The sequence below is a fragment of the Periophthalmus magnuspinnatus genome, chromosome 2 (genome assembly GCF_009829125.3).
Source record: "Periophthalmus magnuspinnatus isolate fPerMag1 chromosome 2, fPerMag1.2.pri, whole genome shotgun sequence".
NCBI lineage: Eukaryota > Metazoa > Chordata > Actinopteri > Gobiiformes > Gobiidae > Periophthalmus > Periophthalmus magnuspinnatus.
In genome coordinates, this window is record NC_047127.1 from 8,248,065 (window position 1) to 8,269,523 (window position 21,459).

A 21,459-nucleotide genomic window follows, 5' to 3' on the forward strand; every position below is an offset into this window, starting at 1 on the left:
GGTTACGGTTATTTCTAGAGTGGTAAACATAGATTAGTCTGCTCCATTGGATGTAGTTAATAGGAGCTTGTTTGTGACAGTTCAAGGTCTGGTTTGGTAGATCGATTGAAAACAGAGGGATACCTGTACAGTGAGTGGAGGACTTAAAGTTGTGAGTAAACCTGATGTTTGCTTCTTGGCCTGCATCTGCTGAAAGACATAAACAAGGTGAAATGTAATACGGGGAATCCATCCACAAATATGCTTAAAATAAAGATAAGATGGAATACTTTACTGTACGTGGTTCACAGTGAATGGATAATGCATGAAATTGTAAAGGGACACATATTTCTTTTCCCAAATCCCAACTACCAATAGAATAGGCCAATACAAAAGTAGTCTGTGTTTGGGCTATAAGCTGTAAAAGAGAGCCGTAAAGTAACATCACGCACAACTGACAAACTTTACAGATGAAAAGTGGCAAAGGGGTTCCACAGGGGTCAGTCTTCAGCCCACAGGACAGTCGTAAAACTACAGGTTGTGACCGATCAGATAACCTGTTACAACTTGTGAGGACATCCACATAAACAAGTAACAGCTGTAACACAGAATGTTATAAAGTCATGGGCTGGTTTAATCTGAGCCTATTAAGATGAAGTCAAGTCCATTTTCACTCAGGCTGAAGCTCTTTGAAGGGCTGTGGCCCCTGCAGGCTCAGTCCCTCTGGAGCAACTCTAAGCTCGGCTCTACAGATCCCACACTTCTGCAGCTCAGATAATCCCTCTCCGTCCAGTGTGCCTCGAACCCGGGAACCTGTAGGACCCAGCAGCCCCCTCCTCTTCACCTGTTCTCTCTGGGGTCGCTCCATCCGCCGCTGAGACCGACCCACACCCTCCTCACTCGCCGTAATCATGATCTGGTCTGCGGGCTGCAGCGTGCTTGTCCTGTCCGCGGTTCTGTCCGGTGTCTCTGGGGCGGACATGGTGTTTCGCTGCCCGGGCTGCACGGCCGAGCGCCAAGCGCTGTGTCCCCGGCTCACGGAGAGCTGCGCGGAGATCGTCCGGGAGCCGGGCTGTGGCTGCTGCCCCGTGTGCGCGCGTCAGGAGGGCCACACGTGCGGGGTGTACACGCCGAGGTGTGCCACGGGACTGCGGTGCTACCCCACGCCCGGGGCCGAGCTGCCGCTGGAGCAACTGGTGCAAGGCATGGGCCAGTGCCGGCGCAGAGTGGAGCAGGAGGTGACCACGCTCAGCAGCGAGCCCCAGCAGCACACCAGCGGTCAGTGCACTCTCCTGCCCGTCCCGGGGGTGTAACACGGGGCTACAAGGTTTAGAATTGATCCAGCCCGGGTCTAGTTTTGCCCTCATAGTCCGACTTCAGCCCCATGGGCCTAGTCACTGAATGGCACAGGGTAATGGCATCATGCATGGCTCTGTGATCTGCAAATGATATCATGGTTTTGTCTGCTCTGTGGCTCTGTTTGTGCAGTACACTACCCGCATGACTTATCTTGGATGGGTTAGACTTGTTGGCCACATGTGATGTTATCCTGGGTTTAGAGCTTGTTTAGTCCTGGCATAGCCCTGGCATAGTCCTGGTATAGTCCATGTATAGTCCTGGTTTAGTGTTGGTGTAGTACTGGTTTAGTCCCAATATAGTCCTGGTTAAGTACTGCTTTAGTTCTTGTATAGTCCTGGTTTAGTCCTGGTATAGTCCTGGTTCAGTCCTGGTTTAGTCCTAATATAGTCCTGGTTAAGTACTGCTTTAGTTCTTGTAAAGTCCTGGTTTAGTCCTAATATACTCCTGGTTAAATCCCAGTTTAGTCCTGGTTTAGTCCTTGTTAAATCCTGGTTTAGTCCTGGTTTAGTCCTGGTTAAATCCTGGTTTAGTCCTGGTTTAGTCCTAATATAGTCCTGGTTAAATCCTGGTTAAATCCTGGTTTAGTCCTGGTTTAGTCCTAATATAGTCCTGGTTAAATCCTGGTTTAGTCCTGGTTTAGTCCTAATATAGTCCTGGTTAAATCCTGGTTTAGTCCTGGTTTAGTCCTGGTTTAGTCCTGGTTTAGTCCTAATATATTCCTGGTTAAATCCTGGTTAAATCCTGGTTTAGTCCTGGTTTAGTCCTGGTTTAGTCCTGGTTTAGTCCTGGTTTAGTCCTGGTTTAGTCCTAATATATTCCTGGTTAAATCCTGGTTAAATCCTGGTTTAGTCCTGGTTTAGTCCTGGTTTAGTCCTGGTTTAGTCCTGGTTTAGTCCTAATATATTCCTGGTTAAATCCTGGTTAAATCCTGGTTTAGTCCTGGTTTAGTCCTAATATATTCCTGGTTAAATCCTGGTTAAATCCTGGTTTAGTCCTGGTTTAGTCCTGGTTTAGTCCTGGTTTAGTCCTGGTTTAGTCCTAATATATTCCTGGTTAAATCCTGGTTTAGTCCTGGTTTAGTCCTGGTTTAGTCCTGGTTTAGTCCTGGTTTAGTCCTAATATAGTCCTGGTTAAATCCTGGTTTAGTCCTGGTTTAGTCCTGGTATAGTCCTGGTTTAGTCCTGGTTTAGTCCTAATATAGTCCTGGTTTAGTCCTGGTTTAGTCCTGGTTTAGTCCTGCTTTAGTCCTGGTTTAGTCCTGGTTTAGTCCTGGTTTAGTCCTCTCCTCTCCCAGTGGTCAGTCTGTGTTGTATATTTAATGAAGTGTCTAGACTGAAGCCGCTGATGGCCGTGCTGTAGTCTCCATCACTCTTCCTCAGTCATAACATGGACTCTCATTACTCCTGTGCAATCATAATTCAATATCACACTCGTCCTATAGAAAACCCATTCACGTCCCATACACTGGACCACAGCACACTTAACATAACTGATTATATTATAGTTTACCAATACAATGAAATAGAATCAGTTTGCATTTGAATGTTAAAGGCATATCAGGCACGATTTGGTTTACTGCATTCAAATTTTGTTTGTAATTATTACATTTTAACACTTTTCTGTGGTATATTTATTGGTTATACACATTTTTAGCATTGATTGAAACTATTGGATTGGTCCTAGCATTTATGATTTTGAAATTTAACTGTACTTGTTGTAAATGTTAGCAGCATCATCCATTTAATCTATATATTTTTGTTCACTCAAACTGCAAACATGTTGAAAATAAATCCCTTTTTTCAGCAAGTCTCAAACAATAATTCAACAGATTTTTACTTTCCAGTCCTGTTAAAAAATGTGGTGGAATAGAAACTACAAATACCCGCTCTCAAATGAAGTAGAAGTAAAAAGTATCCACTGTAAAATGTACTTAAGTAAAGTACAGACAAAGCACTAAAATGTATACTTAAGTGCTGTACTTTACTACTTTTATGTTGTTATATGTTGTTCCACCACTGGTATTATCCAAACTTGTAAACCTAGCAGCAATTAGCATGCAAATACACACTTCCTGATTATCTGAGAGTAAAACTTGTCTAAATAGATGCAGACGACACATTTGATTGAAGAGCTGCTCATACAAAACATAACAATGAGTGCTGAGGGAATACATTTTGGTCAAATATCAGGGGAAAAAGGCGTTTAATGCTACTGGAGTTGTTTACAATGTGCACTTGGAACAGAATCCTACTTTTTAAACATCAAAATCGACAATCGCAATAAGTCTACTTGTCAGAAAAATCACAATCACATTTTTTTCTCCCCAGATTCATCTATCACATATGTATATTTCAAAACAGACCCATATAAAAGCTTTAAAATCCTCTGTGCAAATGTTGTGAACTTGGCTCGTCCATGTTCTGGCTGCTGTTTTTGGTGGTGTTCAAAAGAGAGGCTGGTGACCTCCGGGATTCCCAGGAGTGGTGCTCTGTCAGTGGGAAGGAGCGGGTGGAAAACACTGGATGTTTGCACAGAGGAGTGGAGCACAGGCAGACAGGGGCAGGAATGCATTGATCCTGACTGCACTTTAGCATGGGAGCCACTTAACAAACGTGTAGATCTATAGACGTATTGGATCAGTTTTGCTGATGGTGCGTTTTAGGAAATAACGTGTCATAAGTGTAGCAATCGTGGAAAGGGCTGTTGGTACAAAAGAGCCTTAAGAATGTTGATGATTAAGATATATCACGCTGATTTACACTGACCCGTGGAGCTCTGGTGTCTTGCCCACTTCAAAGCTCGGCAAGGATCTGGAAGAAAATTTCCCTTTCATTTTTTCCATAAACTTAAAAGCAAAGGAGGCTAAGGGGTAACTAATGTCTATAAGCGGTTGTTTTTTTTGTTGTTTTTTTTTGTCTACATTTAAAACTTACAATTTTTAGTAACATTTAATAACTGTTTTAATAAAAATAATAATACACTTTAAACTTTTATTCAATGTTATGATGATTATTTGTGATTATTTATGTTTTGTTTTGTGATTTTAATGTCTTTCTTATTTTGTAAAGCACTTTGAATTACCTTGTGTACGAATTGCGCTATATAAATAAACTTGCCTTGCCTAAACTTAAAGTATATGGGGAAAATGAATCAAAAATTTACTTCCGCAACCTCCAAATTTGCAGTTTTGCTCTATTCCTTGCTATAGCCTGGCAAGCCCAGACTTAAATCTGTGTATTTTTTTTTATACAGAGGGATAGTAGTCTGGTCACCACGCCCTCTGCCGCGCCTTCAGTCAGGCTCAAACAAGGCCGTCCTATCACATTTGTTTATTTCAGTGACGCATGTGACAAAGGAGCTCATTTGTCACATATCATTTTGAACCAAATCAAATGTATTCCCGGATTGGCTAATACACCTGTCAATCACGCGCATCTGAATTAGCATACATTGAATGATGACCAGACTCACATTTTCGTATTAGAGATGTGTGTGGTCTCGATAACAGGGAATACTTGCAGCTTGCTATACTAAATTAGCGAAAAGGCTGTATTTATTTCAAAACTGAGAATTCATGCTAGCAGCTAACATAATTTTACTGTTTAAATTGCGAATAAGCCTACAATATATAAGATATTTGAAAAAAGAACGATTATCTCAGTATTGTGGGGTGAATCTTTTGCGTGTTCCACAAGCCATTAAGCTAATCTCTTTGTTGCTGTTTCAGATGGTTGCTATCAGTCTCCTGCCTACATTTGGCTCACGGTTTGTTGCTGCTAGCACTTGATTCCCAGCAAGAAACTTCTCTACGATACAAAATGAAAGTCTTAAAATAAGTTCACAGGGTGTTTTAATCCACTCAAACCCCCCAACTGACTTAAAAGTGTTAAAGAGATTAGTAAATGCATCTGACACCTTGGGCACCGCAAAACAGTGCTTTAGATTTAATTGCTAGCATATAGCGCGCTAATTCTAGGCTATGTTGCTTCGTTGCCAAAACTAGCTAGCTAAAACGTGCTAAAAGAAAGGGAGTGTCAAAGGAATTTTTAAATGTGCACAATAGATTTCATGTCCTTATCTTACAGACAGGAAAAAAATCAATTACAGTTGAGTTTTACAGTGGTTGACCTGTACTGGCAAGGTCAAAGGTCAAAAGTGTGATTTTTGACGCAATTTTGCAGCAGGTGGCAGGCTAAATAAGCAATAATTTTTTGTCCAAGCGGAAATATTACAAAAAATTGTTTCAGGTTAACATAAAAATTGTGACCAATACATGTTCATATTAGAGTTTTATTCTTTTCTATATAATGTCATTTAAAGTAAAGGCACAAATGAATGAATTGTTGTTATTGTTGTTGTCACGGTGAAGCTAACAAAAACTAGCATGCAAACACACACTGAATCGATCCAGCTTCTTCAATTCCAATAACGATACATTGATTTTTACGTATCTGCCAATACCCGATATTACCCAATACCAGCACAGGGATGGGAAATTACACTTTTTTTTATTAAAACACAGTTAACTTATCACACAAGAGATTCAAATGTGTTACGCAACAGTTATTTAGTTATTTATCCTTCAAATAACCAGGATATCGGCCTAATCTATACCATGTAGCTGATACCCGATCCAGTATTGACAGTATCAGTGCTCATATTGGACACCAGTATCGGTATCAGTGCATCCTAAATTCGTACATATTATAACGCTTCATAGTTGCAGACAGCACACAATCAACATACTTTGACCTATCACTGTGCCAGAAATCGAAAAATCAATAGATCACGATTTAAACTTTGGTCGATCTCGATGTTAAGTTTAATTGGAAGGTTTACAGTCAATCCTGCGGTAGAAATAAGTTCATAACCTTCATAACTTTTGACTTAAATCTGCAAAATTCTGCCTCTGTGTTTGTGGTGTCATCTGTCCCACTCCCTCTCGTTCTCTCAGAATCTCTTCTCTGGTGCTTCTTCTCTTTATAATCCAAGTTAGGGAAAGTAAACGACAATTTTCTCACCATTTATGAGTGAAACTTGAGACCTAATTTAGCGCAGAGACATCGCTCGTGTTTCTGTTGATAGCATTAAGGCGTATGCTTATAGGCTAAATATATTTTACAAACTGTAGTGATCCTGACACGTACCTGAAGTCCAGCTGTCTATGTTTTCAGTAAGATGGAAGAAGATTTAGAGAGAGATTTTTCCCATATCGCCCAGCCCAGCTCGACCTCAAGAGCTGCTTATACACTGCCTGGCCAAAAAAAACGTCGCCACCAAAAAAAAAAGTCACACACTCTTATATTTTGTTGGACCGCCTTTAGCTTTGATTACAGCACGATCGATTTCACTTCTGCAATGTCACAAGATTTATTTCCGTCCAGTGTTGCATTCATTTTTCTCCAAGATGTTGCATTGATGATGGTCGAGTCTGACGCTGCACAAAGCTTCTCCAGCACATCCCAAAGATTCTTAATGGGGTTAAGGTCTGGACTCTGTGGTGGACAATCCATGTGTGAAAATGATGTCTCACAATTTGAGCTCGATGAATCCTGGCATTGTCATCTTGGAATATGCCCGTGACATCAGGGAAGAACAAATCCATTGATGGAATAACCTGGTCATTCAGTATATTCAGGTGTCAGCTGACCTCATTCTGTTGCTGAACTAGACCGGACCAACTGAGGCTCGTACTTACGTTGCTTAGTTAAATCTAGGTGGCGACTTTTTTTGAGAGTAGAATATATGTGCACTGGGGCAAGACAAAGTTTGCTCAAATATATGGAAAAAAAAATCCGATACAGGGCTAAATTATAAATAGCTTTTTTCACATTTAAACCAAGTCATAACTTTTATTGTCTATCATTCTAAAACATTGCCGAGAGTATGGTATGTGATTTTTTTATGCGGTGTGTGGGTGACCTGTTTCAGCTCTGGCTTTAGAAAGTGGCAGATTTACGCGTGTTACAAAAGATGTTTGGATGCTAACAGATGTAGGCTGCTTGGACACATGAAGTGAATCCGCTGTGGGGTGTTTTCTCCGAAGAGGCCGTAGATTGTCAGAAATCACACCTCCAAACTCCACATGCTCAGTTTTTATGGGCGAGTTTGAACCGAGCCTTTGAAATCGTGCCAAGGCCTCCTGACAGCAGATTTGGAGACGATTTACTGAGTTTTGTAGATTTACAAGTTGGTCTTAGAAACATAATTGATAATGGAAGAGTAAATCTTTGTTCTGGAGTAAAACTAATGGGAACAATGGACATGTTTTGCGTAAGAGCAAGGAGGTTTTCATGAGAATTTCTGGGCTGTAACTTTTCAGATGAAATCCAAAAATATTTTTCTGCAGAATCTATACAGTCATTTTAAAGGTTCAGAGTGTTTTTTATACAGAGGGAGATCAGTCTGGCCCCCACAGTCTCGCCTCGAGCCAGATTCAGACAGCATTGTGCAATCAGATTAGTTTATTACAGTGATGCATATGAAACGAAGGAGCTCATTGAACAAAAGCCTTGTTTGGGCGGAACAGTGCGGACCCTGAATGTTTCTACAGTGTAAAGTGATCCGTACCGCCCTGTTTGAGGTGTTCGAAGTGGACCACTGGACGTACTACCTTCCAATGGGTTCTGGCGCGGTTAGGACCTGGGACCGGCTTGTGTGAACGAGGCTGGTCTCACAGGTAGCGGCGTCCATGGCAAAACATATAGTTCAACCCTTCGAAGGTGGACATTTTTTGGATAAACAACCATCATCAAGGTGTCAAAAAGCAGATATAAACCGAAAATAATTTCTCACCCAGCGATGACTTGATTTTATGATAAACTGCTGTACTTCCAGTGACGGTAACTTATGTTTAGCTGATTTAACCCTAACCCTAACCAGCTGTTTCCTGTTTATGGACGTACGACACTCACATATAATACGTCTTAATAGGAGCCAAACCCTAATGCTTTATATAGAAAGAGGTTAAAATGCAGCGTAGAGGCGCAGAGAAGTGAAATAAGCACAGAAAAACTTAAACATAAACCTGCGGTAGTTTTTAGGTTTAGCTTTAGCCACGTCTCACAGCATCACAAACTTGGAATTACTAATTACTTTTGTGCAATGCTGAGATCGGCCTTAGGATTAAACGTATGATTCAGATACGATTCAGATTTTATTAAGAAAACCTGAGTTATGTTTGAGAAAAGTCAGTCAGCAGAGACCTGCCCTTGAACCCGGAGCGTGCTCGGAGCATGGAAACGCAACTCAGCTGGAGGGACCGTACCAAATTGACCCACTCAAAGGTGACCCCAAAACCATGTTTATGGAAAAGAGGCTAAAATGACATTTCTCTCACCTCAGATTAACAGTTTATTGCTTCACTCATTGATTCTGCAGAAATCAATGATGTTTTTCAGTCCTCTGTGAGTTTTCTTTTCCATTGCTTTTTTCCTGATAAGCAGCCATGTTTGTTTTGATAAAGACGGACCGTGCATGTCCCTGATTGGCTAATCCAACTCTCAATCATGCTCATCTGGAGTTCACCAAAAGTTCCCCAGTATGCCTTTAAACATATGGCATTAAACTTATCTAATACAGTTATTAGATATAAGTCGTTGATGCCACCAGCCAGGCCAAGTTACATGTCAGATCTGTGAAGAGGAGACCCCACTCACAGCCAGAATACATGTTTTTGAAGGTACTTTTGAGCAATACAAGCACTTAGTAATTTGTAATATAATGAATAAAAGAAGATAAGTTTAATGACATATCGTGGAACATTCTCGGCAGAACTGTAACCATGGAAACCTTTCACCAGAAAAGGTACACAGTGCACTTTTAAGGATGTTTTGCAGGTTACCCTCTAACCTGTATATGTCTGGCCGTAACAAGAAGGGCATCTGGCATAAATCAAGTATAGACTTTGTCAGTTAAGTGAATAAATTGTACGGATTTATTGGCAGAACTACAATTTTTATGGCTATTAAAAAAAATAAAAATAAATCTTTGTTGTAGTGTTTTAGATCCATTTGGTTAGACATAATACCTTTTACCTGTCAGCAAAGTGGGCTCTGTGGTAGCCAAAGTTCACACTATCATCAAAATGGGGCTACAAAACTCACCCTAACTTGATCTTTTCCCGTTCTACGTCCAGCATTTTTGCACCACCTTTGAAAAATTCCCAGTCCAAAACTATATCAATCAGTATATTTTCATAAATGATAATGAGGATTCCATATTTGATTAAAATGTTCTTGATTTTCTGCCCACCCAAATGTTCCTTTCCCACAGTAAGGCCCTAATCAGATGAGAAAGGTGGTCCGTTGTTTTGACTGTGCCGTGAATGGCCTTGGAGATTCCGATTTCTATCCCAAGAATTCCTGTGTCCATCCAAAAATATCCCGTTGTTGTAAAAAGGTGTCTGGTTGTAGGAATAACCATGTGTGCGCTAACAAGGGGCATTCCTGTGTATACCTGTGGGGGAGTCTAGACGGAACATGGGATGAGAATAGCTCTGGATTCTTCCTTCCAAGGTCATTCCAAAACAACGAGGTGGGCGCCACGTTTTAGGGATTGTGCCAAAATGTGACTGAAAATGTCTCAAGTGCTGCGCAACAAGTGAATGGATTGTAAAATAAAATGAAACACAAAAGCACGGTATTGATTTTGATTAGATTTGTCTTGTTGTCTGACGATGCCGATATAAATATTTTGAAATGGGAAACAAGGCCAAGAAATTGTCACAAAGTTCACAAATTAAACTATAAATTAGTGTGGTAAATATCAGGGATTTTTTTCCATAATAAGTCGACACTTGAAAACCAATATCGTGACAATATTAGTAAGAATCGATATATTGATCAATTCTTATCAATTTCTGTCCAAAAGTTCGACACAATTCACACGTTAGAAACAAATTTCTTCTGATACTTTAAACATTATTTCACATCATGTCATTGTATTTGTCATATATTAATTCCTGTGTACATTAGACGGGTTTTGGCTCAGCGTACGACATGGTTGCTAGGCAGTCGTTATGTCATGATTTCCAACCAGGAAGTAAAATTTGAAACCTAAAAAAATGGCCAAACTGGGGACATTTTAAAATTATTTTTCAGTAAAATTGAAAATATACCGATCTTAACTGTGTTTTAGTCAAAAGTGTAGTTTAACTCGTCATAGGCGCTTTAAACCTGTCATTCTTGCGTAATTACATGCATTCTTACTATGAAAAATTCCTACAGATTTAACCTCTGGTGTCCATGGAGATAGACCAGCTAACGCCATACTGTGGAACATTCAACGCAAACCGATAATATCTTTAAAGAGACAAGCAGGTGCTGCATTTTCCACTAGAAATGTTTTGTAGAGCATTTTTTAATTCTGTAAATAATTTAAGTGTTTATACCCAGAATTCCTTTCGCCCAGAACAGATATTTTGTAAAAGCAGCTGCAAAAAAAAAAACGTCTGCTGTGCTTTTTCTGCAGCTAATTCTAAAACATTTTATCGTCCGTGCACCAGGAAGTGCGCTGTTAGCATGCTGATATTTGAGCATTACCGTGACTGCAAAACTCTGTCTCTAAAAGTTGTGAAAAGGGCTTGTAAACTCATTGCAGAGAATAATTAGGATGGTCGGAATGCATGAGGTAAGTGTGGAATAGCTTTGGATCCCTGCAATCTAGTTCTGCTTTTCACATTTTGAAGACGGACTGAAAATGAGGTGTAGCGGCTTCAAAACGGGCCCCATCTCTTGCCGCTTCACGCTTGGCCCACTTCCACTTCAGACCCTCACCTCTTCTGCTCAGTCTTTAGCTTTAGGTGTTTGGGGCACTTGTCAGAACCTGCCCAGATCCTCCTCCAGGTGGCTATCGGAGAGCTGAGGCCTCGAGGCTAAACATACAGTGTGCGCTCTGCTGACTGGACTTTTTGGACAGTGGTATAGGGTTTAGTAATGCCTGATAAAGCACATGTGCTCCATCTCTGGCAGTCTGTCAACAGCTCCACTGGGCCACGGCATGTTCTCACCTCTCCACTGGATTGTGAAAGTACTACGTTTTCCAGCGTCAAACAAACTGGGCCAAAATGGAGAAGATTTGGTTGGGCAATTCTTACATTACTTTGAGTCACCTCTGAACTATTAATTGTAATTTGACTTGCAGGGATTTTCAGATACCCTACTTTATTAGATATAGTAACAGTATTCTTACTTGAGTAATGTTGGGTACTCTTTCTGTTGTAACGAGTAATATTATTTTGAAGTTATGGTACTTTTACTTGAGTACATTGAGTACATTTTGGCAAATTTACGCACCTTTACAGAAGACAATCGCAGTAGAAGGCGGTAAATGGTCAGACATGATTAGAAAGTTAAATATATTTGAGTATAAGTCATACAAATGACTTAAAAATACAAAAATACCATATCTTCCGTACTATGTTGCTTTTTTTTTCATAGTTTGTCCAGGGGTGCGACTTATACTCAGACGTGACTTATATGTGAAATTATTAAAATATATAATTTCACATCTTCATTATTATCACACTAACAACCGCACGAGACCGCAATGGATTTAGTGATTTGGAGTGAGATTGAGAGTTATCTGATTAACTGTTAATATCTTATGTTAACATAACAAACACGTGTTCAGTACTGTCTATGCTTCATGTCGCTGAATAAATATAAATATGTTACGTTAGCGTGCTGTACTGATATTCAGCCTGTTGTTCAGCATTTTATTATATATTTGTTATTATATATTAACTTGCCTTTAAAGATAAAATGTCTGTTCTTGGTCTTGGATTTTGTAAAATAAATTCCCCCCGCCAAAATGTGACTTATATATGTTTTTTCTTCATTATTTTGCATTTTTTGGCTGGTGCGGCTTATACTCCAGAGCGACGTATAGTCCGGAAAATACTTAAGTAAAATATGTTGTATATATGTATGTTCTCCCAGCACAGATATACTGTAAAAGCGGCTGTGAACCAGGATGTTGGTGCACTGTTAAAATGCTGTTAGTTAGTGGCCTCTGAAAGTTGTGAAGAGAGCTTATAAACTCATCATGGTGAATAATTACGAAAAAGTTTGAAATCCTGCAAACTGTTTAAATGTTTTGTTATTTCATGTTTTTTAATCAGAGCCTTTAATATTATCTTGTATTATCACCCACCTCTGTATTAATGAACTTACACTCTGCTCTTCTGTGGCTGTTGGCCCAGTGCAGTCTGGACAGTAGCCCTGCCTGTGCCACCTCCGTGCGGGCGTGGGTGGAGGTTGTTGTAGGCACATCCAGGCTCCATTGTGTGGGGCTTAGCGCGGGCAGCAGACTGGACAGAGGGCTGCTGCTGTTGACTCTGCTGATCCACACCTCCGTTGGGTCACGGCTGGACCACGGAGCGCACCCCAGAGCGGCTCCTGACCTCCGCATGACCCCTGCAACAACAATGTAATGATCCAAATGGAGACTCAAACTCATTTTACTGAGTGGGGATAGTAACTTCTTTGGGTGACGGCCCGCAACTTGAGTAGTCGCCATTAGAACGTTAAAGTGACAGTTTAGACTTGTCATTTTGCTAAAACACAGCTAAAATCATTATATTTAAGATTTAAGTGACATTTTTTTTTACAAGTTTTCCCAGTTTGGCAATTTTTTAGGTTTCAAATTTTACTTCCTGGTTAAATCATGACATCACACTAGGGAATTCCGTAGCTGTTACCTAGCAACTATGCAGTACAACAGGCCAAAACTCTTCTATTGTGCACATAAATTAGTATTTGACAAATAAAATGATAAGAAAACACCTTTATTTAGTTAAAATAATGTTTAAAGTATAGAAAAAAATGTGTTTCTTATGGGTAAATTGTGCCAAACCTTTGTACAGAATTCTCTCTAGCGTGATGGCATCAATAGGGAACTGTCCAAAACATATTACCTATATTTATGTTAAGTTACGGGTCAGATCTGTGCAGAGGTGACCCCACTTAAAGCAGGAATACATGCTTCACAAAGTATTCTCTAGCAGTAAAAGTACCCGGAACTGAATAACTGCAAAATAGTTTAATATTGTACTGCGGAACATTACAGGCAAAGCCATAACATCTCCAAGGAGACAAGCCAGCAGGAGCACAAGAAAAATTACATAATGCACCTTTAATTAAATGCAGCCCCACTCAGTAAAATGAGTTTTTGTTTGTGCTAATGTTTCAGTGTGATCATGTGATTGGTCTGAGAGGCACATAATTAAAAAAAATGCTGAATGAAGCATTTATAAATACAATATTTTTATTCCCATACATTATTTTAAAGTCAAATTATTTTTTTTATGTTTTGAAGACTTTTGCAGTAGTTCCGTTTAAGGATGTGTATAAAAGCAGTCATTTGAATGTACATAATGTGTGCTAATCCACTGTAAGTGGATATATTGGTCATTTCCTGGTTTATTCCCTGTGGAGCGATATCTGCTGCTGTCATTAGAAACAAAAACATAGCGATTGGAGGGTTCGTCTCATGTTTCCAGTGAAAAGGGAGTGATGGAGTTGCACTTGTGGGGATTACGTAACAGGATTGAACAAAGCCAAAGCTCCACTCCTGTGTTGGTTCTGCTCTGTTCACACATACACACCTGACTCCAGTTAACCTTTGACCCCTGTGCAAAACTGTCACTGGATGCCCTGTACTCCTCCTCTGCTCCTCTGCTCCTCTTTCTCTGCTTCTTTTTTCCAGCCTCAGTAAAAGCATTGTATTTTTTTTTCTTTTCTGTAGGAGGATAAAAAAAAAGTTTAGTTAATTTTTTTACCCTTAGGTGTGAAGTGAAGACTGTAGAGAAACCTGTGAAAAGAAATATATCATATTGATGCATTAACACTTGTAATGCACTTTACAGGCTCGACAAAGCCTCTCATAGTGCTACATTGTAGTCATTCATTGTCTCCACACTCAGTGGTGGTAAGCTACTATTGTAGCCACAGCTGCCCTGGGACAGACTTATGGAAATGTGGCTGCCAATCTGTGCCATTGGCCTCTCTGATCACCACCAACACTCAAACATCACTTTCATACTAGACAATGTAGGCTAAATGTCTTGCCTAAGGACACACCGATAGAACATATATATATATATATATATATATATGTATATATATATATATATATATATATATATATATATATATATATATATATATATATATATAGATATATATATATATATATACACATATAGATAGATATAGATATATATATATATATATATATATATATATATATAGATAGATAGATAGATAGATAGATAGATAGATAGATAGATAGATAGATAGATAGATAGATAGATAGATAGATAGATAGATAGATAGATAGATAGATATAGATATATACATTTGTGCCAGATATTAGTTGATTGATCTCCTGTATTTCACATGGACAGTTTCTGTTATTTCTGGCCAGATCTTGATGTTAAGCTGCTCCTCTGGTGTCGGGGGAAGAGCTCTGTCGGACCTGATGGCCTCTGGCTGTTTGCCCCATGTGTTTGAGCAGGGAGTTGATGTTTGACAAAGCTCTGTGCAGAGAGAGAGAGATGGTCAAAGTCAGGACAGACGCAGGAATCACTCATGGACATGTAGGCCTATTGTTTGCACTAGAACCTCTGAGTATAATGCTCCCAAGTAGGGTTGTGTAATTAATTGAATTTTAATCGGGATTGAGTCATTTCTAACCATCAATGGCTTTTTAATGGAGAGGTGTACAGCCAGTCCTCAGTAAAAGCATGTGGTTAGCAGATGGTAGACTTTGTCTGTTTTATGTTCAGGAAATCAATATTGAGAGCCATTTTTGTTGTTTTAATAAGACAAAATAAAATATAATGAAAATTTTGTCATATGGCCCAACCCTGCCACTAAATTAAAGACATTCATTTAATAGCTAATGCTAATTAGACAACTGTGGCTACTGTGACATAGGTTTATATATATATATGCCAACTAGTGAATAAAAATGTATGTATGCTAGGGTTTGGGTTAGCTTATGGATAGGTTGTTAACATACCTGATTTGCACCAGGTCAGTCCAGCCATGTAAAACCTTTTTGTTCGACAGCGCCTCTGAGTTTGACAGTTATGAAAAATGAGGTGTGTGAAGTGGTGCCTCGTTCAGTCCATTTGCACACTCCAGAAGAATCATCTGTTACTAAAATGACAGCAGAAACACACTAAATGGTTCGCTACGCAAACAGACCCACACCAGAGGTCAGAGGTCAAACATTTTTCCCACCCAAAATGGCAGACACATGGGTGTTCATTGCTAGGCTACTGTAGTCTACTGTTGGGCTGAGCTTTGAAGGCAGAGCTGAGCTGTGCAGAAGTGAATCAGCTGTACTGCATGTAATGAAAGCTATAATTTTGAACCTTTAAAAACATTGTGGTTTCTTTGAGTTGCCTTGTCTGCCTTTAAGTGTGTAAAACATGTTGTTAGGCTTTCACAAAAAAACATTTAAGATTTTGCTAAATAACTAGCCTACATGTTCACACTGCCAGATTTTTTTGTTTAATATTGTCAGAAGTACAAAACTAATATCGAAACGAGATACTCTTTTGAACAAGTATCAACAGTAAAAAAAAAGTCACATTCACAGGACAGAAAAGAACCTTTCCTGAATAGCTTTCAAACAGGGGTGTCCAAACTACGGTTCAGGGGCCAAATGCGGTCCTCATGTCAATTTCTGTTGGCCCTCTGAAGCCTCCTGCTGAATTGGCCCAACTGATCATAGGTAGAAGATTTTACTACAGTTTTTACTATTATCATCTTGCTATCGGAAACTGTATCGTGTCTACTCCTTAATATCAAGTGTGAAATTTTACACTACTTTCGTGTATATTTTGCCTGACTTATGGATGGAATTCTCTATGGATACTTATGTCGGGATTGAATGTAAAAAAAAAAGGAGGTAACGACTCTGACGACACAATCCTGAGCTCTATTCATGGGTTACTCATGACCACTCAAAAGATAAAATATTTGTTTTTGAATTGTTAATTGCTACGGTAACAGCTGTTGTGTTTCATCGGGGTTAGTATTGCAGGCTAATGGTGGAATGTGGGTTATTGATGTGGTAACCCAGTGTCATTCAGTTAGCTGCATGCATCAAACCGCACTATTTTGTGTTTTTATCTGTCTTTATCACAGACTCTATATATAAATGGACATAGCTAACCTGCTAGACGTCGCGTTCCAAACAGGAAGTGAGCATGAGCGCACTTGTGGCTCTGGCTCCAATTCACTTTCCATTGAAAACTGTCACCCCTCTCTCTGTAACTGCTGCTGTCAGACTCATCATTTTAGTCTTAAAATGTTCATATTAACCTGCTCTACATGATCCTTTATTCACTGTTGTTTCCATAAATTAAGATATGAACATTAAAAAGAGACAAATCAGGCGCCTTCTTTCCCTGAGGTTGCTCCCACTAGCGTTCGCAACAGGTTTGATTGACAGCGTTGCTAAGCGCCTGCTCCCTGCTAAACCAGCGATGCGAGCAGGAAGGGGGCGTTACCTTCAACAGCTTTGCTCTAGATTGGCTCTTTGGTTGCTATGATACTCGCGGACAGAATTCCAAATACAGAACTTGGCTCCAAATTCGCCGGTATAACTGCTAACCTCGATGAGCTCCATTTGACTAGAGGTGAACGCTCTGGGCGACATCACATTACCTTAGCCCATTAGTCTATGGGCTTTATTAAAATCAACCAAACAAATCACCTTATAGTTTTGATGATGTGGTAAGATGATATTTTTTTGCATTACCCTATATTTTCATACTATTATTTCACCAAAACAGCAGTATTCACTAGATACATACTTGTTTCTTATGTTCTCAGGTGATGTGGTGGAGGCACTTCCAGAGCAGGGGGTCAGTGAGGGGCCGGTCCTGCTGCAGAAGCCCAGCAAACAGGCCCCGTGGCTGGGACCCAAAGAGACCGCGGTCAGGCAGCACAGACAGGAGCTCAAGACCAAGATGAAGACCAACAAGGTGGAGGAGGTCAAGCCGGCACGCCCGAAACAGGTACACACCACAACTACACAAAAGAGTCAGTGCAATTTGAGAGAAAAACTGAGAAGTAAATCGAAGTTAGTCAAAAGTGCAAGTGCAGTAGCAGCATGTAGTGAGTTAGTTACAGTTGTAGTAGTAGTAGTAGTAGTAGCAGTAGTAAGGTGTACTTAAAGGGCCCGTATTACGCAATTTTCCGATCTACGTTATAATGTTGTTTCCTCATCAAAAACAGACCTGGAGTTGTGTTTTGTTTCATTCACACATGTTTAACACACAAACCTGTATATTTAGGCTCTCAAACATAAAACAATCTGTTCCACCTTGTGATGTCATGTGGTAATACAGGAAGTGCTCCACTGTATTTTTAAACTCCACACACCTTCACTAGAATCATTTGGACAAATTTAGCCCTGGAATTGCTAATCTCTACTGAGCAAAAGGTAAAAAGTAGCTGTTAATTTGAAAACTACCACTTCATGACATCACAAGGTGGAACAGAGCATTTTGAGCTTTCAAGATGTAGACAGACTAATAAATACGGGGTTACTCAAACGTGTGAATGAAACAAAACACAACTCCAGGTGTGTTTTCCTTGTGAGGGAAACTTGTCCTCTACATTTGACCCATCCTTCAATGCCGCTGGGGCAACCTGTCAGGATTCGAACCTGCAACCTTCTTGCTGTGTGGCGTGATCAGTCTCTGTGTTATGGTAGCAGTAGTAATCGCAGGCCTAGTAGTAGTAAACGCTTTTTGGAGTGTGTCAAAACATCCACCAGAAGTAATGTGTTTTTGCTATGAAAACCTAAGATTAAACAGTATTAGAAGTGCCCTGTAGTAGTAGTAGTAGTAGTAGTAGTAGTAGTAGTCATAAAGATAATAACAACAACAGTAGTGGCATGAACAACTGCAAACTATAGTGGGTTGTAGTGATTGTAGTAGTTGGTAGTAGTTGTAGCAGCACAGTTCTGCCTCCTTGTGGACACCTTCCTAAATTACATTACTCAAAAAAACCCAAAAGTGTCCTGGAACTTCCTAAAAACGAGATTACTACTACCACTACTAATACTGCAAATTATAAAATGACACTTGTTAGAGCAGCATGTGTTAATATGGGTCAAGAATTGTGCCCAGTGTAGTTAAAAAAAATACTACTAAAATGAAAATACAATGTCCGGTGTTCTATGGTACAATATTTAGTACTTAAAAAAGATGAGTAAATGAACAGTCCGTGGGGAGATTTTCCTGCCGTAAAAAAAAACAAAAAAACACATGACGTTGTTTCTCCACCTGGGCCCTGCTCCTGTTTCCATCCTCCATAAAAGCATTTCAAAGGTTAGGCCAGACTCACCCAACACACGGGCTCTGTGTGAGGAGGAGGCGCGGGGCCCAGGGGAGAGGGAGGTAAACCTGCGGTCACTGGCACAACCTGCATGGAGTACAGACAGGAGCCAAGAGTACAGTTACTTCAGAATAATATAAGTACACAAATGAGTCAAGTAAGAATGTTGTTACAATGTACAATATATTAATCTAGTAGAGGTAGAAGCATGGTATCTGAGGATAACATTGTTTTAGTACTTGTAATGTGCAGGGGGAAAAGTAACTGAGTACTACCCACGTTTGAGTACAGGGAACTAACACATCGGACCGTTGATTTGTAGTACAATGTGAGTAATATTTGGGGAACTTTGTGTACTTTTATCCGCCAAATTGAAGCTTATACTGAGCTCTAACACAACAACCAAAACGTCACACTTTAGCAGTCATTTTAACTGTATTTCATGGCTTTTTATTGGCAAGTATTTCAGTTCCCGGCGCCATTTTGAGGACTTTTGACCATTTGAAAGATAGGACATGCAGCAATGTCTTGTTTATTAGCAAAAAAGTTGAAAAAGGTGGTACTGATTGCTACAATATCCTTTTTCGAAACGATTTGAAAAGAAATATATGGTGGTGTAATAATAGACAACAAAAGGTTTTCTGAAATATTTTGTTAAACTTTGTACGTTTATTTGAGATATGTGAGACCCTGCAAAGTTCTCCAAATGATTCAACTGTCTGTATCACAAGTTTAAGATTTGTTTGTGCATATTTCGTACAGACGCAGTGCCAGCAGGAGTTGGACCAGGTTCTGGAGAGGATTTCCAAGATGCCCTTCCGAGATAACAGAGGTCCCCTGGAGGATCTGTACGCCCTGCACATCCCCAACTGTGACAGGAGGGGGCACTATAACCTCAAACAGGTAACCACACATGTGCAACACACTGGGAATATACAACAAAATAAAGTATGTGGGGTGAAGTTAAAGTAAATAGAAATATTACTTTAATTATTGTCCATGCCACTACTATGACTAGAACAATATTACTACTAGTATTTAAAAGCTAAAACCCAGAAAGTGGTAGCAGTAACATTCATACTGTAAATTAAGTGGGAGTAGTTGCATTGGACCCTATCTGTAGTAGTAGTAGTAGTAGTAGTAGTAGTAGTAGTAGTAGTAGTAGTAGTAGTAGTAGTAGTAGTAGTATAAACAGTTAGGTGTAAAAGGAGTAAGCATTATTGGTGTTGGTAGAAGTTTTAATACTACAAATACTACCACTACTACTATCTCCACCACGGTAAAACGCTATACAGATAGTGGATTAGCTATTACTACTATATCTAAAACTACTGCTATTACTACGTCCACAACTAAAACTGCTGATACTTCTACTACAACTACTACTAACCACAACAACAGCAACTACAACTACCATTATTTCTACTACCACTACCACTACCACTACCACTACCACTACTACTACTACTACTACTAATACTACCATTACTTCTACTACTACCATTATTTCTACTACTACCACTACTACTACTACTAATACTTACACTCTTGTCTTGCAGTGTAAGATGTCCCTCCACGGCCAGAGGGGGGAGTGCTGGTGCGTCAACCCGCACACGGGACGCCCCATCCCGGCCGCCCCCACCGTCAGAGGGGACCCCAACTGCGCCCAGTACCTCACTGAGCAAGACCTGGAGCTGCCCGACCTGGACCAAATATGAACCAAAACTATAACCAAACCAAAACATCTGAGTAAGCTATTTACAACGTCATCGTCATCTTCACGATTGTACCAGCACTAAACCATATAGAGCATAGTTTTAGATTTGTAAAATGTTCAACTAAAATAATGGTACTTAAAAGGGCTGTACCTGTTTTTTTCTCGTTATATATTAAAAAAAAAAATCCAAAGCAGCTCTTGAGGTCAAAACGAGACCTCTGTGTGCTGTCTGCAACTAACTGTTAAACGTTTTTATCCTCTGCGAACCAAGAATTAAGGCTGGTGCGCGATTAGCATGCTAGTTGTTGTTAGCATTATCAGCTCTTCAGGTCAAAATGAGTCCGCTGTGTGCTATCTGCGTCTAATTCGAAAGCGTTTCGCCATCCGTGAACGAGGAAGTAGCAAAAGTCCACCTCTGAAAGTTGTGAAAAGTGCTTATAAAATCATCATGGTGAGTGATTAAGGTGCTCTGAATGCATTAGGTAAGTGAGGAGTAACTGTGGATCGCTGCAAACTAGTAGTAGTAACGTTAGTAGTTCTGTTTTTTTCACATTTTTAAGACAATAACAAAACAAAAAAATCAGGTACAGCGTTTTTAAGAACATTTACAGACTGTATGTAACTGCAGAAGACTTGTATGGTTCTAGAGTAGACTTGACTACATGTGAATTTAACACATTGCAAAGTACTAAAAATTCTGCACTTGACTTGAAATAACACGATTAAAACCATTTCCACGTACGATTACTACGTCCTGGAGTTTATTTATGGAAAAATCTGTACACATTAGAAGCAGAGTAGGAAGTAGCAGTTGTAGTAGTGGCAGCAATAGTCCTTAATAGTAGCAGCAGTAGCAGAAGCACTTGAAGTAGTTGTAGTAGTAGTAGTAGTAGTAGTAGTAGGGGTATTGGAAGACGGGTGTCCCTTCCATTATGTTAGTAGCATTGAAGTAATAGAAGATACATAGTCAGTGGCAGCACTGGACTTCCCCGTAGTAGTAGCACTTGGCTTGGCTAGTTGTAGTAACAGAAGTACAATTAC

General features: G+C 39.8%; 1 protein-coding gene across 1 annotated transcript; it reads left to right on the forward strand.

Annotated features, from left to right (window-relative positions):
• The first annotated feature begins 655 nt into the window (after positions 1-655).
• Positions 656-21,159, forward strand: igfbp2a (insulin-like growth factor binding protein 2a). Its single transcript, XM_033979440.2, has 4 exons — positions 656-1,257; positions 17,190-17,374; positions 19,464-19,604; positions 20,261-21,159. The coding sequence occupies exons 1-4, from the start codon at positions 891-893 to the stop codon at positions 20,417-20,419; spliced, it is 852 nt and encodes a 283-aa protein (XP_033835331.1). The 5' UTR covers positions 656-890; the 3' UTR covers positions 20,420-21,159.
• The last annotated feature ends 300 nt before the right edge of the window (positions 21,160-21,459 follow it).